Genomic DNA, 20,982 nt, shown 5'->3' with positions numbered 1-20,982 from the left:
ACGTGAACCAGCACAATTAGACTCATCAGGTATCGTGATTCATATCCACTGTTGCACAAGCACCTGCCCATTTCCTTGGATGAAAAGCAAATTTTTATTCCATCTTTGCTTCAGGGATGGCGCTACACTGGGTGTATGGATGCAATAGCACCATCAGAAATGTGTCACCCCAGTTTTGTTCTAAAATTTAATAACCGATGTTCCTCCCCAAACACCACCTCCCAGGTTTTACTTTTACTGGTTGCCCCTTTTTGGTACAGTGGTCTTGAGGTTATGTCCATCACCGCACCTGTAACAAATTTTCAGACAGGAGTCTCAAGTAGTCTAAAAACAGTTTCTTCTCCTAAGTCAGAGGATGCCAATTTCATCCAGTTCAGATGCTTAACAGGCTAGCATTCACATGATTGCATCAGGTTGGTCTGGCAGTTGTAAGACAATGATCAATGCTTTTCAGTTTGGCAAATAGCCTATTGCTCAGGTGACGAGAGTGACCAGTGGTGGGTGGAGAGTTGCAGTATTAAGGCCTCAGAAGCTAAATTGTGACAAGAGTTGTGGAATCCATGTCCAGAAAGAACAAACCATGAAACAATTTGACTTCAGTCACAGGTGCTTCTAAACAGATAGATGCCCCTTCACCTGCCAGTTAAGTCGAACCACCTGTGGCAGGCTACTTTCTAGCCCTGATTGTGGCAATGTTAGTCACTTTCCAACAGCGCAAAGCCATTCTGCACTTAGGTGTGCACTACATTAAATGTTTTCAATTACAAATGTGATCCAGGAATGAATCAAAAGTTGAGCCACTGTAGTAGGCAATTTGGGTTAACAGACCTCAACACTGATAAGTGCTAAACGGATTGCTTAAAATAAGGGTTAACAGATGAGAAATGTGGCAGCATAGCAACTTTATTTTTACTACAATCAAGTTGACATCACTGAAGTGGGAAGGGACAAATATGGTGAATGGACGGCTCAGGTTTCCTCAGTTGGTCCTTGCAAACACAAGCTTCCGGACTTTGGTGGAACAAGGGCTTGCAAACAGGCTCTGGCACACCAGCCGGGTGGGGGGCCAGATTCTGTGGAGAAGAGAAACAATGAAGTGCTCCATGTATACAAATACATGTTATAGACTTACTTTTGGTGGATATAATTCACACTTAAGTTCTCCCAGTTGTCTGTGCACGTTGTAATAGGTGGTTCGGCAAAAGGCGTGAATCTTTAGGGGACATGTCATGTTGACAAATTCAAAACGACACATTTGTGATGATTGCAGCAGCTTTAAAACTCAAAGCTAACTTACAGCTCTGTTAGCACACCGCGGTGTGCAGGCAAAAGGCTTCTCTGTTTGTCTCGGACACGTGGTCTCCACCAGGGCCAACTGGAGATGAGTAATTTCACCAATCGTTGCATACTGCAACAGGGTTGTATTAAAAAGGAAGGCTGGTGTGATTTAGCAAACAAAAGGAAAACCAAAGCAATCGTCACCTCCACAGTTGCATGAGCAATTTCCATCAGCATAAAGTAATTCAGGTTTTTGTCATCCCTGTTGAACTTGACCACAGCATCATTTACCGCCATCACGGCTGTTGGGTCATCAAGAGGTAATGACAAGGGGCAGTTGGGACAAATTGTGATCAGCTCCTCGTTGGTAAGCTCTGGACACAAAAAGGTGGCATGTCAGCATAAAAGGGTGCATATTCAGTTCACAGCAGAACGCATTAGTTTTATTTGAAGCGTGACATTTTTAATCTAGAGATCATTTTGAGGCACTTTGACACTGTACAAGTCAAACAGTCTATATAAAGTTATGGTGTAACCTGGTCTGGTTGTGCATTCGTATCTGGTGACTTTGGCCACACCCCACATGACCCAAAACTCGATGCTGCAGGTTGCCACCGCACCCTAAAGCACACACCTTTACATTTAGCGAGTCATCTACATCAGCTGCTGTAATGTTTCGGAACAAGTTGAAAATTTACCCGTTCATCCCGTCTCCAAAGCTCACATTGGTCCTCAGGTTTGGGGTTGGTGAAGTGACATTTGGTCTGCACCAGCTTCACATTAACATCAATGTGGCAACCTCCTGATAGCTGCAGGGAGGGACAGACAGCATTGATGCAGGAGTTGCACTACCCAAAACTTCACTATAAAACTAAAATAACAGTAAATGCTAAGTGCTAACCTGAAAATATTTGCTGCTCTGAACCTCCTGCAGCTTGAACCTGAAGCCATGCTTGTGCTTTCCATTGATGTATTGGACGCCAAGCCTTGCCGCCTCCGCCGCACTTTCTTTGGTACAGTTGATCGCCGGCAAAGATGAATCTGCAAGAAGGCCAGAAAAAGCTCCAGCACACCACAGCAAAAGTGCAAATAAGCGAGCCCTCATTATGACACAGAAAGACCGGAAAGTAGCAGACAAGCAGAGACAATGACGGGAAGAACAGACGCGCTCGCACTTTAACCTGGCTGAGGAGTTTTGACAACCAATCACAGTGGAGGATGAAGGACTGACACTTGTTTCTAATTAGTGTGGGCCTGCTTTCCATCAATCAGGTGGTTATGACTCATTCACATCAGGTGAGGTGAGCATTCGGAAGGAAAGAAAACTTATTCTGATAGGTGGCAGTAAATTAATGCCGCCTGCCAAATAAACTAGACAAGAAGAAGAAAACAAACTGGCTTTGATTTTTATTTTTTTATTTTTATTTTTTATGGGGGGAGGTACCTCAAAAGAAACTTATCGAACTTTGTTTCAAAATGTAATATTAATTGAAATATTTTTCATGTTTTATAAGTAGATTTTTTTTAAGGCGATGAGGAAGATTATTAATTTGGATGTATATGCCCCTATGAATCATATGTTGTATATGTTGGGATTATGCCCAGAGAATGTAACAAATGAACATCAAAGAAAGATATATTTTGCACATTCAAGACGATTATGGTAAATTGGAAAAAAACACTTCCACTAATGAAAGCTGAATGGACTTTGAGATTGAAACAAGTACTCGACTGCTAAATTGCAAATGAAAATTTACTTATTTATAAAAACATTGATGCTCGTGAAAGACCAAATGGGTTATTTACTGGTGAAAAGATTGGCAAAAAGGTATGCTGCACTAAACTTTATACAGTAACAGTTTAATTTTTTTTTTCCCAGAGGGGGGAAAAAAAAAAAAAAAAAACTTGCCCAAGAAAATGTTTTAAGACAGTCGGAATCTTGAGAATTGATTGCTTTATAGTTTAAGAAAATAATTCTGAAAACAGTAGTTTAAAATTGCAAGAAATTCATAGCGTAGAATTTTAATTTTCTACATTTCATAAAAGTCAAGCTGTTGTAACACTTGCTTGTCATGTTCAACTCTGCAGTGCGATACCATGTTAAAAAAATAAAGCAAAAAAAACAAAATAAAAAAAAAACCTTAAGACAGCAAGTGGTAATGTCCACTGACCCAGATTGAAATAGAATGGTACATCCCAAATAGCCATTGCCTTACTTTTCCTGTTCATGTGTGATGTTTACTATTGTGCAAGTTTTTGTTTTTTAATCTAAACAAGTCGAGTTACAGAAGTGCAGTATGCGTTTCATGGAATTAAGTGATAAATCTAGGCCGGTCGCCCCCGTCACTGCCAATACAGGTTATTGATCACACCCCTTATGTTAAGTACATTTGAGAGATTGTTCGATTGCAATCCTCACTGATTAAGGGCATCAAATCAGACTGGTTTGCAAACCTTTCAATTACTCTAATATCTGGCAAATTAGGCAAAACAAACCCTGGCCCCACAGAATCATACATAAAGAAATTTTATGACCAGACAAACCAACTCAACACTGACAAATTAACAGCTGTGATAAATCAATGTTCCAGGATCACAGGCAAGTGGCTGTAAAGTGCCTTGTATTTTATTTATTTTAAAGCATTCAAGGTCACATCATTGAAGTGGGAAGGGACAAATGTGGTGAATTGACGGCTCAGGTTTCCTCAATTGGTCCTTGCAAACGCAAGCTTCTGGACTTTGGTGGAACAAGGGCTTGCAAACAGGCTCTGGCACACCAGCCGGGTGGGGGGCCAGATTCTGTGGAGAAGAGAAACAATGAAGTGCTCCGTGTATACAAATAGATGTTATAGACTTACCTTTGGTGGATACAATTCACAATTAAGTTCTCCCAGTTGTCTGTGCAAGTTGTAGTAGGTGGTTTGGCAAAAGGCGTGAGTCTTTAGGGGACAAAGTTATGTTGATCAATTTCAAACCAAATAGCACACATTGATGAGCACTGCAGTTTTAACGATCAATTAGCATAAAAGCCAACTCACAGCTCTGTCGGAACAGCGAGGTGTGCAGGCAGAAGTCTTCTTAGTTAGTCTTGGACACTGAGTCTCCACCAGGGCGAACTGGAGATGAGTAATTTCACCAATCGTTGCGTACTGTAAAGACAGGCAAAGTTGTAGGAAATCTGCTATGTGATGCAAGAAGTAGAAAGGTAAACTGGAAAACAATCACCTCCACAGTGGCATGAGCAATTTCCATCAAGGTGAAGTAATTCAGATGTTTGTCATCCCTGTTGAACCTGACCACAGCATCATTTACCGCCTTCACGGCGGTCGGGTCATCAAGAGGCAATGACAAGGGGCAGTCGGGACAAATTGTCATCAGCTCGGCGTTGGTCAGCTCTGGACACAAAAAGGTGGTGTTAGCATGAACGCATGCATGTTCAGTTTGCAGCAAAGTTCTTTTTATCTGCAGCTAGTTTACATCATTTGAATTTTAATGTGGAGACAGTTTTGAGGAATCTTGGCAACTAATTCAGAGATCAATTCCAGCAGCATGTTATAAACAAAAGTTGTGTTGTAACCTGGTCTGGTGGTGCATTCATATCTGGTGACTTTGGCCACACCCCACATGACCCAAAAGTCGATGCTGCAGGTGGCCAATGCTCCCTAAAACACACGACATTTATCATCACCTACATCAGCAGCTGTAATGTTACAGAGCAAAATGAAGACTTACCCGTTCATTGCGTCGCCAAAGCTCACATTGGTCCTCAGGTTTGGGGTTGGTGAAGTGACATTTGGTCTGCACCAGCTTCACATTAACATCAATGTGGCAACCTCCTGATAGCTGGAAGAAGGACAGACGGCATGGACGCAGGAGTTGCATTACCCAAAACTTGACAAAAAAAATAAATGCTAATGTTAAATGCTAACCTGAAAATATTTGCTGCTCTGGACCTCCTGCAGCTTGAACCTGAAGCCATGCTTGTGCTTTCCATTGATGTATTGGACGCCAAGCCTCGCCGCCTCCATCGCACTTTCTTTGCTACAGTTGACCGCCGGCAAAGACGAAGCTGCAAGGAGGCCAGGAAGAGTTCCAGCACAACACAGCAAAAGCGCAAATAAGCGAGCCTCCATTATGGCACAGAAAGACCGGAAAGTAGCAGACAAGCAGAGACAATGACGGGAAGAACAGACGCGCTCGCACTTTAACCAGGTTGAGGAGTTTTGACAACCAATCACAGTGGAGGATGAAGGACTGACACTTGTTTCTAATTAGTGTGGGCCTGCTGTCCATTAATCAGGTGGTTATGACTCATTCACATCAGGTGAGGTGAGCATTGGGAAGGAAAGATAACTGATTCTGATAGGTGGCAGTAAATTAATGCCACCTGCCAAATAAACTCGACAAGAAGAAGAAAACTGGCTTTTGATTATTATTTTTTTTTTTTTGGGGGGGGGGGGGGTACTTCAAAAGAAACTTATCGAACTTTGTTTCAAAATGTAATATTAATTGAAATATTTTTCATGTTTTATGAGTAGATTTTTTTTTAAGGCGACGAGGAAGATTATTTATTAATTTGGACGTAAATGCCCTATGAATCCCATGTATATTTTGCCTGGAGAATGTAACAAATAGACATCAAAGATATATTGTGTACATTCTTGTGATCATTACAAGAAAAACGATTATGGCAAATCAAAAAAAAAAAAAAAAAAACTTTCACCAACGAAAGCTGAATGAACTTTGAGATTGAAACAAGTTTACACAATGGGGTGCATGACTGCTAAACTGCAGATGAAAATGGAAAATGGACTTATTTCTAAAAAGATGGACACCAGTTAAAGACTAAATGTGTGCATACTATTTCCCTAGATTCTTTGTTCGAAAAATATAAGCCAAGTTACTATATAAGCTTTAGTTAAAAAAGGCAAAGAAACATCTTTTCTAAGACAGTCATAATCTTGGGAATTGTTATATAGTTTAAGCAAAAAGTTATAATCTGAGTTTAAATTAAAAATAAATAAAACTCTCCATTCATAAGTGTACAATTTTGAAGATTTTCTAGTGTAATTTGTTGAACATACTTTATAAAGAGACAAATGTCAGATCAATATCAATCAGTAATTTGGTGATGGGGGCTCCCAAACTTTTTTTTTTTTTGGGGGGGGGGAGACATTTATAATTAAAAGTTAATGTAACTTCTGTATTGTCATGATCAGCCATTTTGCTTTACCATGTAGGAAGAGTCACAAGCTTTAAGATGCCACCCAGTGGGAACGTCCACCAGCCCTTATTGGAATACATCAGAAGTAGGCATCTCATTATTCCAGTTTGTGTGATGTCAAGTGAACAGTGCAAGTTTTGTTTTTTTTAATTAAGTTGTGAATGATAGAAGTGCAGTCCATATTTACACAAATGATTTTGGGTCAGCCAAAACACTCAAAGTTTGGGGGCCCTTACCACCAAATTACTGATGATCAGACAGAAACTTAAGCTGGGAACCTTATGTTGAAATCCACAGCAGTGATTAAGTCAATCAAAACTGGTTTTCAAACTTCCACCTACTGTAATATTTGGCAAATCCAGCTAAATGCCTGGCCACACAATCATTACGCAACAGAATATGACCAGACCAAAACCAACTCAACACAAGTTCCTGGATGAGGCAACAAAGTACTTTATTAATTTAAAGCATTCAAGTTGACATCACTGAAGTGGGAAGGGACAAATGTGGTGGATGGACGGCTCAGGTTTCCTCAGTTGGTCCTTGCAAACGCAAGCTTCTGGACTTTGGTGGAACAAGGGCTTGCAAACAGGCTCTGGCACACCAGCCGGGTGGGGGGCCAGATTCTGTGGAGAAGAGAAACAATCAAGTGCTCCATGTATACAAATACATGTTATAGACTTACTTTTGGTGGATATAAGTCACAATGAAGTTCTCCCAGTTGTCTGTGCAGGTTGTAGTAGGTGGTTTGGCAAAAGGCGTGAGTCTTTAGGGGACAAAAAGTTATGTTGATCAATTTCAAACCAAATATCACACATTGATGAGCACTGCAGTTTTAACCATCAATTAGCATAAAAGCCAACTCACAGCTCTGTCGGAACAGCGAGGAGTGCAGGCAAAAGTCTTCTTAGTTAGTCTTGGACACTGAGTCTCCACCAGGGCGAACTGGAGATGAGTAATTTCACCAATCGTTGCGTACTGTAAAGACAGGCAAAGTTGTAGGAAATCTGGTATGTGATGCAGGAAGTAGAAAGGTAAACTGGAAAACAATCACCTCCACAGTGGCATGAGCAATTTCCATCAAGGTGAAGTAATTCAGACGTTTGTCATCCCTGTTGAACCTGACCACAGCATCCTTTACCGCCTTCACGGCGGTCGGGTCATCAAGAGGCAATGACAAGGGGCAGTCGGGACAAATTGTCATCAGCTCGGCGTTGGTCAGCTCTGTACACAAAAAGGTGGTGTTAGCATGAACGCATGCATGTTCAGTTTGCAGCAAAGTTCTTTTTATCTGCAGCTAGTTTACATCATTTGAATTTTAATGTGGAGACAGTTTTGAGGAACCTTGGCAACTAATTCAGAGATGATTTCCAGCAGCATGTTATAAACAAAAGTTGTGTTGTAACCTGGTCTGGTGGTGCATTCATATCTGGTGACTTTGGCCACACCCCACATGACCCAAAACTCGATGCTGCAGGTGGCCAATGCTCCCTAAACACACGACATTTATCATCACCTACATCAGCAGCTGTAATGTTACAGAGCAAAATGAAGACTTACCCGTTCATTGCGTCGCCAAAGCTCACATTGGTCCTCAGGTTTGGGGTTGGTGAAGTGACATTTGGTCTGCACCAGCTTCACATTAACATCAATGTGGCAACCTCCTGATAGCTGGAAGAAGGACAGACGGCATGGATGCAGGAGTTGCATTACCCAAAACGTGACAAAAATAAATGCTAATGTTAAATGCTAACCTGAAAATATTTGCTGCTCTGGACCTCCTGCAGTTTAAACCTGAAGCCATGCTTGTGCTTTCCATTGATGTATTGGACGCCAAGCCTCGCCGCCTCCATCGCACTTTCTTTGCTACAGTTGACCGCTGGCAAAGACGAAGCTGCAAGGAGGCCAGGAAGAGTTCCAGCACACCACAGCAAAAGCGCAAATAAGTGAGCCCCCATTATGGCACAGAAAGACCGGAAAGTAGCAGACAAGCAGAGACAATGACGGGAAGAACAGACGCGCTCGCACTTTAACCAGGTTGAGGAGTTTTGACAACCAATCACAGTGGAGGATGAAGGACTGACACTTGTTTCTAATTAGTGTGGGCCTGCTGTCCATTAATCAGGTGGTTATGACTCATTCACATCAGGTGAGGTGAGCATTGGGAAGGAAAGATAACTGATTCTGATAGGTGGCAGTAAATTAATGCCACCTGCCAAATAAACTAGACAAGAAGAAGAAAACTGGCTTTTGATTTTTTTGGGGGGGGGTACTTCAAAAGAAACTTATCGAACTTTGTTTCAAAATGTAATATTAATTGAAATATTTTTCATGTTTTATGAGTAGATTTTTTTTTTAAGGCGACGAGGAAGATTATTTATTAATTTGGACGTAAATGCCCTATGAATCCCATGTATATTTTGCCTGGAGAATGTAACAAATAGACATCAAAGATATATTGTGTACATTCTTGTGATCATTACAAGAAAAACGATTATGGCAAATCAAAAAAAAAAAAAAAAAAAAAACTTTCACCAACGAAAGCTGAATGAACTTTGAGATTAAAACAAGTTTACACAATGAGGTGCATGACTGCTAAACTGCAGATGAAAATGGAAAATGGACTTATTTCTAAAAAGATGGACACCAGTTAAAGACTAAATGTGTGCATACTATTTCCCTAGATTCTTTGTTCGAAAAATATAAGCCAAGTTACTATATAAGCTTTAGTTAAAAAAGGCAAAGAAACATCTTTTCTAAGACAAAGACATAATCTTGGGAATTGTTATATAGTTTAAAGCCCCAGTGTGTAGCTCACGACCGCCATCTATCGGTCAAACAAGATAATGCAATGATTTTAAGCACACGAACTACGGCGTCCCAGAGAGACCCTACTTCAACAGCCTACCACCAATTTCACCGGAACAGAACGCAAACAACTTCTGGTATTCCCTCGAGTGATGACGTAAGTGAATTGCATTTGTTAGACATACTGTACAGATCCCTAATAATTGTGATTTAGTCATTTAATTTCAGAATTAATATTTTTGTCGGCATTGTTTGGAAATACTGTACGTCAGCTAATGATAATGGCTATCTATGTTCATATTTGTTAGTGTAACTAAACCATGCAACAGAGAACACACAGTTATGTTATACGTTTTATAGACATGTGGACCATCTCAAAGGGGGCGAGAGAGACGACGAGGAAGAGAACGCGGTGCCTCGTAACGTACAATTATGTCATCATGGAAAAATAATTCCATTCGAGCATGCATGTGAATGGCTCAAAACATACCTTTGCTTGGAATATGTGGTATTTAGATTACATAGTTTGCTGATATGTTTAGTATATCGTACAAAAATAATGGTGTTAACTGAACGACACATCTGCAACTCAGACTCGTAACCCCCCCCCCCCCCCCCCCCCGTGTCTTGTTGCTACTAACCACTCAGAAAAGTGCTGCTTACAAAAACATTTGAAACCCTTTACTCAGATATCGATTTGTCACCATGTTGAACAATTTTACCTAATAAATATCACTAAGCAACTTAATTAGTTTTGATTGAAGATACAACAGCTTCCTTGTACTTCGATGTGCAGGAATTTACATGGCTTTCACAAATAGTCTTGCTCATGTAATAATGTACTTCATTGGCTCAGTGACTTTCAGTTCATTGTTTGGTACCTCATCTGACATACAATTGTTACCTTCTTGCAGAGACTCGTACAGGAAATGACCATGGAGGAACATGAAGATATCCAAGTCCAGCTGATAGACTGACACCAAGAAATACTTTTTGACACATCAGCACCACCATGATTTCCTGTACCTGGATCCCACATCAGCACCACCATGATTTCCTGTACCTGGATCCCAGACTGCAGCACCTTGGTGGACTTGTAGCAAATAAGTGACACTTTCACAGATCCTTGAGGACAATACAAAGGTTTTTTACCTGGCATATAATTAGTCCATGTCTGACACTTGTTGTTGTAGTTTGTATAACTTGTATATTGTTGTTGTGTGTTAATTTGTACATTTTGAATAACGAAAAAAATACTATTTCCTTTGGCGTCAACATGCAGTGTTCATTCGACACCTAACCTAACACTATTTTACATGACCAGAAATGTAAAACATCAAAAGTCTGGAGAATTATTATAAATGCTTGCAATGACAAGGAATTCTTCATTGGCCAATGAATGTAAGGTACAGTACATGAAAATGAATGAATAAAATAAAGTAAAATAAAAGTCTACATGAAATGAACATAGTAACTAAAAAAAAAAAAAAATACTGTTAGAATATAATGAGCTACATGAATTGCAGTTGTTCCAGAATTTTACCAATACGCTGTGCATTTCAAAATATGGAAAATAGACATACAGGTTTGGGCCAAAAGTAGTGTTACAGAGCAGGTATGTGTTGTACACAGCTAAAATATCTGATTAACTCAATACCATGATGGTTTTTTTTTTGTGTGTGTGTGTGTGTGTGTGCTGACATTGCCCCCCATTAACATTGCAACATTCCTCAAACTCTCCCGAACACAGTATGATCTGTAACACTACTTTTCGCCTACTCTATGATGTTATTGGGGCAAAATTAAGGAAGGCTTGTCCATTGATTGTGTGAACAGACTGCAGTAAAAATGAAGTCACTTCAATGTTTGCTGGTTTTATTAAGTTTGACATGCTCCTTGACTGCACAAGTACATGTTATGGAGTGAGGGCATGTTCCCACCAACGATGATATCATATTCTTCAAAGGCTTGCTGAGGAAAGTGAGGGAGGAGTCACTCCATGGCTTCAGACACCTGGTCAGCAGGTCCTGTGTAAAACAAGTGGTGCTTGTACATGTGACCATTCCGTATTGCTTCACACAAAAAGTTCATGTAGTGTGCAATGCCGTCCATATGTAAATGACATACCAAGACGTCGGCTGACTTCAGTTTGTTGCAGCTCAGATATGGTAGGTGGAGATACTGGTGGTACAACACCGAAGCCTTCTGGGGTCCTCCATTCAAGTGTCCTCATTCGGGGCATTCCAATATGGCTGCTGACTCTCCCCTTGATATTTTTTTTTCTTGCAGGTCGGTGATGTATTTAAACGGTGCATGAATGCTTGTATACATCAGAATATGGTTCTGGAACCCCTCAAGTTTGGCTGTTGATCTAGTGTGACACAAACAAAAACACAATTATAAAATAAAATAGAATAATTGATGATACTACTATATGTCACCAACTTTCCAACAAAGCCCCCAAAATAGAGGTAAGATCTTTAGTTTTTGGGCCCAAAACATTGTATTAGCTAGATAAAAGTAACTTGACTGCATACTGCATAGAATATGCAAAGGCTGCTTGCTTGTCGAATTTCCGTGGAAAACGTGGCAGCCTGTAAATTCTTGTGCACCCAATTACACAATGGACCAGTACACACTTGAGTGAGAGAGTTCAGACTCTAGCAGTGCTTACGGTACAGCCAGCATTTAAGTCCAGAAAGTTATTCCCTGCCGAAAATTAATTTCGAGAACCCTATTTTCACCAACCACAACGAAAATAATTTTCAACTCCTCCACTAATACAGTATGCTTTAGATTCTCTATTGAAGTTATGGGCAAATATACCACCGAAATCACAGTTACATTACATTACACAATAACTTGCGCATTTACTCTAAATATAACGTGCCAGCGGGAATCTTTTTTTTTTTTCAAAGCAAGTAGCTACATAACGAAATCGTTCGAGTGGTGCGGAGTTGCTAATCAACAGATACAGTGATCGTAAAACAAAGGTACGAACATCGTATTAATTAGTACGGAGTATACTTTTTCTCTCGCTCTCAAAACGTAAACACAAATGTACTCTTACTTACCGGTCAAGTAGAAAGCAGTCGAAGGCACCGGCACGTCCCAAACCTAGTCTGTTCCTCATTTCTCTCCATCTGGCAAATGCGGCTACAATATAAACTCTTGTTTTGTCGCGCTGAAATAAAATAAATTCCCAAAGTAAGTGTGATGCTTGATAATGCTCTCTTCGGGGACCGGAAACTCTTCTTCTTCGTGGACATGCGGTCGCCATACAAACCGGAAGTGCGTTCCAAAAACGCGTTAAGAAATGGAGCGCTGAAATTTGTCTTTGACGGCACCCGTAGCAGAAAGATGGCGGCGAAACATGGCAGACACTAGCAGGCGAGGCGCGGACATGTAAGATAATTTGCGATTTCTAGACTAACCGTTATATTTTAAAAAAGTACGTTTATGCGATACAACATATCTTTTTACATACTACTAACACAAACAATTGTTTTTTTTTCCCGAATGATTTATTATTTCACCACTAGATGCCACTGTATAATACTGAGTGTACCTTTAAGCAAAAAGTTTTAATCTTGAGTTTAAATAAAAAAATAAAATAAAACTTTCCATTCATAAGTGTACAATTTAAGATTTTCTGGTGTAATTTGTTGAACATACTTTATAAAGAGACAAATGTTGATCAATATCAATCAGTAATTTGGTGATGGGGGCTCCCAAACCTTTTTTTTTGGGGGGGGGGGGGGGGATATTTATAATTAAAAGTTAATGTAACTTCTGTATTGTCATGATCAGCCGTTCTGCTTTACCATGTAGGAAGAGTCACAAGCTTTAAGATGCCACCCAGTGGGAACGTCCACCAGCCCTTATTGGAACACATCAGAAGTAGGCATCTCATTCTTCCAGTTTGTGTGATGTCAAGTGAACAGTGCAAGTTTTTTTTTTTTTTTTTTTTAATTAAGTTGTGAATGATAGAAGTGCAGTCCATATTTACACAAATGATTTTGGGTCAGCCAAAACACTAAAAGTTTGGGGGCCCTTACCACCAAATCACTGATGATCAGACAGAAACTTAAGCTGGGAACCTTATGTTGAAATCCACAGCAGTGATTAAGTCAATCAAAACTGGTTTTCAAACTTCCACTTACTGTAATATTTGGCAAATCCAGCTAAATGCCTGGCCACACAATCATTATGCAACAGAATATGACCAGACCAAAACCAACTCAACACAAGTTCCTGGATGAGGCCACAAAGTACTTTATTAAATTTAAAGCATTCAAGTTGACATCACTGAAGTGGGAAGGGACAAATGTGGTGAATTGACGGCTCAGGTTTCCTCAGTTGGTCCTTGCAAACGCAAGCTTCTGGACTTTGGTGGAACAAGGGCTTGCAAACAGGCTCTGGCACACCAGTCGGGTGGGGGGCCAGATTCTGTGGAGAAGAGAAACAATGAAGTGCTCCGTGTATACAAATAGATGTTATAGACTTACTTTTGGTGGATATAAGTCACAATTAAGTTCTCCCAGTTGTCTGTGCAAGTTGTAGTAGGTGGTTTGGCAAAAGGCGTGAGTCTTTAGGGGACAAAAAGTTATGTTGATCAATTTCAAACCAAATAGCACACATTGATGAGCACTGCAGTTTTAACCATCAATTAGCATAAAAGCCAACTCACAGCTCTGTCGGAACAGCGAGGTGTGCAGGCAAAAGTCTTCTTAGTTAGTCTTGGACACTGAGTCTCCACCAGGGCGAACTGGAGATGAGTAATTTCACCAATCGTTGCGTACTGTAAAGACAGGCAAAGTTGTAGGAAATCTGGTATGTGATGCAAGAAGTAGAAAGGTAAACTGGAAAACAATCACCTCCACAGTGGCATGAGCAATTTCCATTAAGGTGAAGTAATTCAGACGTTTGTCATCCCTGTTGAACCTGACCACAGCATCCTTTACCGCCTTCACGGCGGTTGGGTCATCAAGAGGCAATGACAAGGGGCAGTCGGGACAAATTGTCATCAGCTCGGCGTTGGTCAGCTCTGTACACAAAAGGTGGCATGTTAGCATGAACACAAGCAAGTTCAGTTTGCAGGAAAAGGCTTTAGTTTTATTTGAAGCTAGTTTACATGAGTCAAGTTTTAATGTGGAGACAGTTTTCAGGAATTTCGGCAAATAATGAATTGATCAATTCCAGCAGCATGTTAAAAAAACAAACAAAAAGTTGTGTTGTAACCTGGTCTGGTCGTGCATTCATATCTGGTAACTTTGGCCACACCCCACATGACCCAAAACTCGATGCTGCAGGTGGCCAATGCGCCCTAAACACACGACATTTATCATCACCTACATCAGCAGCTGTAATGTTACAGAGCAAAATGAAGATTTACCCGTTCATTGCGTCGCCAAAGCTCACATTGGTCCTCAGGTTTGGGGTTGGTGAAGTGACATTTGGTCTGCACCAGCTTCACATTAACATCAATGTGGCAACCTCCTGATAGCTGGAAGAAGGACAGACGGCATGGATGCAGGAGTTGCATTACCCAAAACATGTCAAAAAAATAAATGCTTATGTTAAATGCTAACCTGAAAATATTTGCTGCTCTGGACCTCCTGCAGCTTGAACCTGAAGCCATGCTTGTGTTTTCCATTGATGCGTTGAACACCAAACCTCGCCGCCTCCACTGCACTTTCTTTGCTACAGTTGACCGCCGGCAAAGACGAATCTGCAAGGAGACCAGGAAGAGTTCCAGCGCACCAGACGAAAAGCACAAATAAGTGAGCCCCCATTACGGCAAAGAAGGACTGGAAAGTAGCAGAGATGATGACCTGAACAACAGATGCACTCACACTTTAACCAGGTTGAGGAGCCCTGACAACCAATCACAGTGGAGGATGAAGGCTTCACACCTTTCTCTAATTAGTGTGGGCGTGCTGTCAATCGGTCACATGGTTATGATTCATTCACATCAGGTGAGCTTTCGGAAGAAAAGATTCTGATTCCAGTCCGATAGGTGGCATTAAATTAATGCACCAAACATTGGTTTGCCAACTGCCAAACGAGAGACAGGAAGAAGAAAACAGACAGGAAATTGTTTTTTTTTTTTTTTTCATTTGTTGTACTTCAAAGTGTAATAGTCATTGAAATATATATTGTAGAGGTAGATTTTTTAATGAGTTAATGAGATTGCAAAGAATTTGGACATTGATATACATATGAGTCTTATGTGGTGTATATTAGGTTTATGCTAGGAGAATGTAACAAATGGACATCAAAGATGTAGTCTACACATTCTTCTGATGGTTGCAATAAATATTACGCCAAACTGGGGGGGAAAAAAACAAAAAAACTAAAGTTAAATGAACTTTGTGATTGAAACAAGTTTACAGACGAACAATTCATGAGTGCTAAATTGCAGATGAAAATTGACTTATTTAAAAAAAGATGGAAGTTAGTGAAACTAAATGTGTAAATACTATTTCCTGCTGAAATGCTTGATTAAAGAAGGCAAGTTTGATAGTCCAGTTTTGTGAAAAAAAAAAAAGAGAAAAAAATCTTTTCAAGACAATTTAATAATCTTGAGAATTGCTTGCTATAATAGTTTACCCAAGAACTTAGTTTATCATGGAAAGTTCAAGTTGACTTTTTCTCTGTAATTTTGTCATGTTCAGTGTTGCTTGACAATGTACTAAAGAGACAGCTTTGTAATACCAAGCAGTAACATTCACAAATAGAATGTTGTCCCAAGTAGCCATTGCCTTACTGTGTTGGTGTGTGATCACTGTATTGTGTAAGCTTTATTTTAACGTATAATTTTGTCTATATAAATTCTGATGAAAGTGCAGTCCACCTTCTCTGAAATTAAATGATTTAGAGTCAGGGTAAGCCCAAGCAAAACTATTTTGGTGCCCCCTATTACCAATACTTTTGATTGCTTTTTCAGACTTAAATGCAGTCCACAGGTATTTAGGCCAACTAGAGTTCTTAAAATTAAAGTAATAAATCAGCAAATCCAAGGGGAGAAAAAAAAAAAAAAAAACCTGGCCACAGAAATGTTTTGACCAGATGAAAACCAACTCAACACTGAGAAACGCAGAACAACAAGTGATAAATCATAGGTCACAGGCAAGTAGCTTTAATGTTTATTTATTTTTTCCCTTTTAGATAAAGCTTTCAAGTTTGACATCACTGAAGTGGGAAGGGACAAATGTGGTGAATTGACGGCTCAGGTTTCCTCAGTTGGTCCTTGCAAACGCAAGCTTCTGGACTTTGGTGGAACAAGGGCTTGCAAACAGGCTCTGGCACACCAGCCGGGTGGGGGGCCAGATTCTGTGGAGAAGAGAAACAATGAAGTGCTCCTTGTATACAAATAGATGTTATAGACTTACTTTTGGTGGATATAAGTCACACTGAAGTTCTCCCAGTTGTCGGTGCACGTTGTAATAGGTGGTTCGGCAAAAGGCGTGAGTCTTTAGGGGACAAATAGTCATGTTGACCAATTTAAAACCAAAAAGCACACAGTCAGGATGAGGACAGCAGCTTCAACCATCCATTAGAATAAAAGCTAACTCACAGCCCTGTCAGAACAGAGAGGTGTGCAGGCAAAAGTCTTCTCAGTTAGTCTTGGACACCGAGTCTCCACCAGGGCGAACTGGAGATGTGTAATTTCACCAATCGTTGAATACTGTACAGATGGACAAGGTTGGTGGATTTAAAAAAAAACAAAAAAATCGTGTGTGATGCATCAAGCAGAAAGGAAAACCGAAAAACAGGCATCACCTCCACAGTGGCATGAGCAATTTCCATCAAGGTTAAGTAATTCAGGTGTTTGTCATCCTTGTTGAACCTGACTACAGCATCATTTACCGCCTTCACGGCGGTCGGGTCATCAAGAGGCAATGACAAGGGGCAGTCGGGACAAATTGTCATCAGCTCGGCGTTTGTCAGCTCTGTACACAAAAAGGTGGCATGTTAGCATGAATGCATGAATGTTCAGTTTGCAGCAAGATGCATTTGTTTTATTTGAAGATTGTGTAACATTTTACATAGTTTTGAGGCATCTTGACAAATACAAGTAAGATAACAATTCCAGCAGCATGTTAAAAACATGATTGTGTTGTAACCTGGTCTGGTGGTGCATTCATATCTGGTGACTTTGGCCACACCCCACATGACCCAAAACTCGATGCTGCAAGTGGCCACTGCACCCTAAACACATAACACATTCAGCTCGTCACCTACATCAGCAGCTGTAATGCTATATAACAAAATGAAGATTTACCCGTTCATCCCGTTGCCAAAGCTCACATTGGTCCTCAGGTTTGGGGTTGGTGAAGTGACATTTGGTCTGCACCAGCTTCACATTAACATCAATGTGGCAACCTCCTGATAGCTGCAGGGAGGGACAGACAGCATTGATGCAGGAGTTATATTACCCAAAAGCTAAATAAGAGAACAGTAAAGACTAAGTGCTAACCTGAAAATATTTACTGCTCTGGACCTCCTGCAGCTTGAACCTGAAGCCATGCTTGTGTTTTCCATTGATGCGTTGGACGCCAAGCCTCGCCGCCTCTGCCGCACTTTCGTTGCTACAGTTGACCGCTGGCAAATATGAATCCGCAAGGAGGCCAGGAAGAGTTCCAGCACACCACAAAAAAAGCGCAAATAAAGTGAGCCTCCATTATGGCACAGAAGGACTGGAAAGTAGTAGACCAGCAGAGATGATGACAGGAAGAACAGATGCACTCACTTTAACCAGGCTCGGGATCCCTGACAACCAATCACAGTGGAGGATGTAGGCCTGACACCTGTGTCTAATTAGTGTGGGCGTTCTGTCAATCAGTCATGTGGTTATGACTTCTTTTTTTTTTTCTTTTTTTAACTTTATTGCAATTTGAAGAACAAACATTACAGTAAAGTTTTCCTTTGCATGTACCAAAACATCGGTCGATTGCCAGAAGGCTCAATCAATAATAGAATTACAAAAGCATAAAAAATAAATGACAAATTACAGAAATATGAGAAAAAAAATGTTCGGGGTGGGCTAAAATAGTACACAAGGGAACTAAAACAATTCGATCTTAGACATTACACAGTTCAGTTGGGAATTATTTTACAAATTTCAGAGATTTAAAATATGAACTGAATTAGCTTGGAAAATTTTTGGGAGATGATTTCAATAACCTTTTCTTATGAAAAAAAAAAAAACTTGGAAAGACAGAATTACATTATAGCAGATTTCATTATATTTGTTTCCTAGTACCAGGCCGAATGTTGTCAGAGAAATAGTCTGAAAAAGTGGCATTTTCTTTTTATTTATGGATATCATCCCAAAACGTGCACATCGTTATGACTCATTCACATCAGATGAACAGGTAGGGAAGGTTAAGGTTTGTTCAGGTAAAAAAATTTTTTGAAAATACCTTAAGCTTTGAAAAAAGGTAAATATCTTTTCCAATACAAATTTGTTTTGCTATATAAAAAAGTTCTAAGAAAAATTCAAGAGTAGAATTGAAAATGTTTTTCTACATAATTTATATATCATGAAGTTATTGTATCACTGTGCCGCATTTTGATCTGTGTTGCTTTACCATGTCCACTGGTCCTTAATCCATCAAACCAAGATCTGACTTTGGAGCCCCCTGTCACCAATATAATGATCAGACACTTGTGACTTAAGTTGCAGTCCAGTGATTAAGGCCATCAGAAGGAGATAACTCCGCAAAACTTTCAATTGCTGTGATAATTGGCCAATTCCGCAAAACCCTTGGCTACAGAACCAAATGAGACAACTCAGGTCATCGGACAAAGCGGAAAGGAGCATTTGCATGTAGAACATGCAAGTTAGATGGAAAGAGAAGTATAGGCAGATAGGAGGGGAAATATTTTTGACAGGTAAACATGGCTGGAAGCAGCAAGAACAGATGCCATTGCTGCAACTAGGGTGAAATAAGGTCCATGGTCACCTACGACAGTCAGCAAGGCACTGGATGATTACCAATGCAACAGAAATGTTAAATGACAACTTGATTAAATCAATATTCTTGGATCACAGACAAGTGGCAGCAAAGCAGCTTTATTTTTTTTTATTTAAAAGCATTCAAGTTGACATCACTGAAGTGGGAAGGGACAAATGTGGTGAATTGACGGCTCAGGTTTCCTCAGTTGGTCCTTGCAAACGCAAGCTTCTGGACTTTGGTGGAACAAGGGCTTGCAAACAGGCTCTGGCACACCAGCCGGGTGGGGGGCCAGATTCTGTGGAGAAGAGAAACAATGAAGTGCTCCTTGTATACAAATAGATGTTGTGGTCTTACTTTTCGTGGATATAAGTCACATTGAAGCTCTCCCAGTTGTCTGTGCACGTTGTAATAGGTGGTTCGGCAGAAGGCGTGAATCTTTAGGGGCCAAAAAGTCATGTTGACCAATTTAAAACCAAAAAGCACACAGCAGCTTCAGCCATCCATTAGCATAAACACTAACTCACAGCTCTGTTAGAACAGCGAGGTGTGCAGGCAAAAGTCTTGGCTGTTCGTCTCGGACACGCGGTCTCCACAAGGGCGAACTGGAGATGAGTAATTTCACCAATCGTTGAATACTGTAAAGACAGACAAGGTTGTATTCATTTAAAAAAAATAAAAATAAATAAAAAAATAAAAAAAGGTGTGATACATCAAACAAAAGAAAAACACCTCCACAGTGGCATGAGCAATTTCCATCAAGGTGAAGTAATTTAGGCGTTTGTCATCCATGTTGAACTTGACCACGGCATCATTTACTGCCTTCACGGCGGTCGAGTCATCAAGAGGCAATGACAAGGGGCAGTCGGGACAAATTGTCATCAGCTCCGTGTTGGTCAGTTCTGGACACAAGAATGTTAGCATGAACGCATGCATATTCAGCTTGCAGCAAAATGCCTTAGTTTTAATGATTCAAAATTTTAAGGCGAGACAGTTTTGAGGAATCTGGGCCAATAAGTCAGATCAATTCCAGCAGCATGTTAACATGAAGTTATGTTGTAACCTGGTCTGGTTGTGCATTCGTATCTGGTGACTTTGGCCACACCCCACATGACCCAAAACTCGATGCTGCAGGTTGCCACCGCACCCTTATATTTAAAAAACAAAACAAAACACATTGACATTTAGAGAGTGCCCTGCATCAGCTAATGTAATGTTTTAGAAGCAAATGAAGACTTACCCGTTCATTGCGTCGCCAAAGCTCACATTGGTCCTCAGGTTTGGGGTTGGTGAAGTGACATTTGGTCTGCACCAGCTTCACATTAACATCAATGTGGCAACCTCCTGATAGCTGCAGGGAGGGACAGACAGCATGGATGCAGGAGTTGCATTACCCAAAACTTGACAAAAAATAAATCCTAATGTTAAGTGCTAACCTGAAAATATTTGCTGCTCTGGACCTCCTGTAGCTTGAACCTGAAGCCATGCTTGTGTTGTCCATTGATGCGTTGGACGCCAAGCCTCGCCGCCTCTACTGCACTTTCTTTGCTACAGTTGACCGTCGGCAAAGATGAATCAGCAAAGAGGCCAGGAAGAGTTCCAGCACAACACAGCAAAAGCACAAAGAAGTGAGCCCCCATTACGGCGGAGAAAGACTGGAAAATAGAAGAGCAGCAGAGATGATGACGGGAAGAACAGATGCACTCACAA

The 20,982-nt window shown here is 40.5% G+C and overlaps 6 protein-coding genes and 1 long non-coding RNA gene across 7 annotated transcripts; all 7 read right to left on the bottom strand.

Moving 5' to 3' along the window:
* Nucleotides 1-885: 885 nt before the first annotated feature.
* LOC144027320 (antihemorrhagic factor cHLP-B-like) lies at nt 886-2,440 on the bottom strand. The gene is made up of 7 exons (XM_077534735.1): nt 2,180-2,440; nt 1,977-2,087; nt 1,815-1,899; nt 1,483-1,652; nt 1,298-1,408; nt 1,133-1,213; nt 886-1,073 (listed from the first exon to the last, which is right to left on the bottom strand). Exons 1-7 carry the CDS (start codon nt 2,381-2,383, stop codon nt 930-932), a joined length of 906 nt encoding a protein of 301 aa, XP_077390861.1. The 5' UTR covers nt 2,384-2,440; the 3' UTR covers nt 886-929.
* A 1,431-nt stretch (nt 2,441-3,871) lies between these two features.
* Nucleotides 3,872-5,467, bottom strand: LOC144027317 (alpha-2-HS-glycoprotein-like). The gene is made up of 7 exons (XM_077534731.1): nt 5,208-5,467; nt 5,011-5,121; nt 4,856-4,940; nt 4,504-4,673; nt 4,317-4,427; nt 4,137-4,217; nt 3,872-4,077 (listed from the first exon to the last, which is right to left on the bottom strand). The coding sequence occupies exons 1-7, from the start codon at nt 5,409-5,411 to the stop codon at nt 3,934-3,936; spliced, it is 906 nt and encodes a 301-aa protein (XP_077390857.1). The 5' UTR covers nt 5,412-5,467; the 3' UTR covers nt 3,872-3,933.
* Nucleotides 5,468-6,939: 1,472 nt separating this feature from the next.
* Nucleotides 6,940-8,523, bottom strand: LOC144027318 (alpha-2-HS-glycoprotein-like). Its single transcript, XM_077534733.1, has 7 exons — nt 8,257-8,523; nt 8,063-8,173; nt 7,909-7,993; nt 7,557-7,726; nt 7,370-7,480; nt 7,188-7,268; nt 6,940-7,128 (listed from the first exon to the last, which is right to left on the bottom strand). Exons 1-7 carry the CDS (start codon nt 8,458-8,460, stop codon nt 6,985-6,987), a joined length of 906 nt encoding a protein of 301 aa, XP_077390859.1. The 5' UTR covers nt 8,461-8,523; the 3' UTR covers nt 6,940-6,984.
* A 2,645-nt stretch (nt 8,524-11,168) lies between these two features.
* LOC144027325 (uncharacterized) lies at nt 11,169-12,817 on the bottom strand. The gene is made up of 3 exons (XR_013285434.1): nt 12,385-12,817; nt 11,438-11,681; nt 11,169-11,337 (listed from the first exon to the last, which is right to left on the bottom strand). It is a non-coding gene; the product is annotated as an uncharacterized LOC144027325 (long non-coding RNA).
* A 744-nt stretch (nt 12,818-13,561) lies between these two features.
* Nucleotides 13,562-15,146, bottom strand: LOC144027319 (alpha-2-HS-glycoprotein-like). The gene is made up of 7 exons (XM_077534734.1): nt 14,902-15,146; nt 14,706-14,816; nt 14,552-14,636; nt 14,188-14,357; nt 14,001-14,111; nt 13,819-13,899; nt 13,562-13,759 (listed from the first exon to the last, which is right to left on the bottom strand). The coding sequence occupies exons 1-7, from the start codon at nt 15,103-15,105 to the stop codon at nt 13,616-13,618; spliced, it is 906 nt and encodes a 301-aa protein (XP_077390860.1). The 5' UTR covers nt 15,106-15,146; the 3' UTR covers nt 13,562-13,615.
* Nucleotides 15,147-16,435: 1,289 nt separating this feature from the next.
* On the bottom strand, nt 16,436-17,996 carry LOC144027324 (alpha-2-HS-glycoprotein-like; the record flags this gene model as incomplete). Its single annotated transcript, XM_077534742.1, has 7 exons — nt 16,436-16,645; nt 16,705-16,785; nt 16,890-17,000; nt 17,096-17,265; nt 17,440-17,524; nt 17,598-17,708; nt 17,793-17,996. Coding segments are annotated over 7 exons (906 nt in total), but the record flags the coding sequence as incomplete, so codon positions are not given.
* A 1,379-nt stretch (nt 17,997-19,375) lies between these two features.
* Nucleotides 19,376-20,964, bottom strand: LOC144027322 (alpha-2-HS-glycoprotein-like). The gene is made up of 7 exons (XM_077534736.1): nt 20,709-20,964; nt 20,513-20,623; nt 20,336-20,420; nt 20,005-20,174; nt 19,800-19,910; nt 19,630-19,710; nt 19,376-19,570 (listed from the first exon to the last, which is right to left on the bottom strand). The coding sequence occupies exons 1-7, from the start codon at nt 20,910-20,912 to the stop codon at nt 19,427-19,429; spliced, it is 906 nt and encodes a 301-aa protein (XP_077390862.1). The 5' UTR covers nt 20,913-20,964; the 3' UTR covers nt 19,376-19,426.
* Between the last annotated feature and the right edge of the window lie 18 nt (nt 20,965-20,982).

Source organism: Festucalex cinctus, chromosome 10 (genome assembly GCF_051991245.1).
Source record: "Festucalex cinctus isolate MCC-2025b chromosome 10, RoL_Fcin_1.0, whole genome shotgun sequence".
Taxonomy (NCBI): domain Eukaryota; kingdom Metazoa; phylum Chordata; class Actinopteri; order Syngnathiformes; family Syngnathidae; genus Festucalex; species Festucalex cinctus.
Note: the sequence above shows the minus strand (reverse complement) of the source record. Positions and strands in the feature narration are given on the sequence as shown.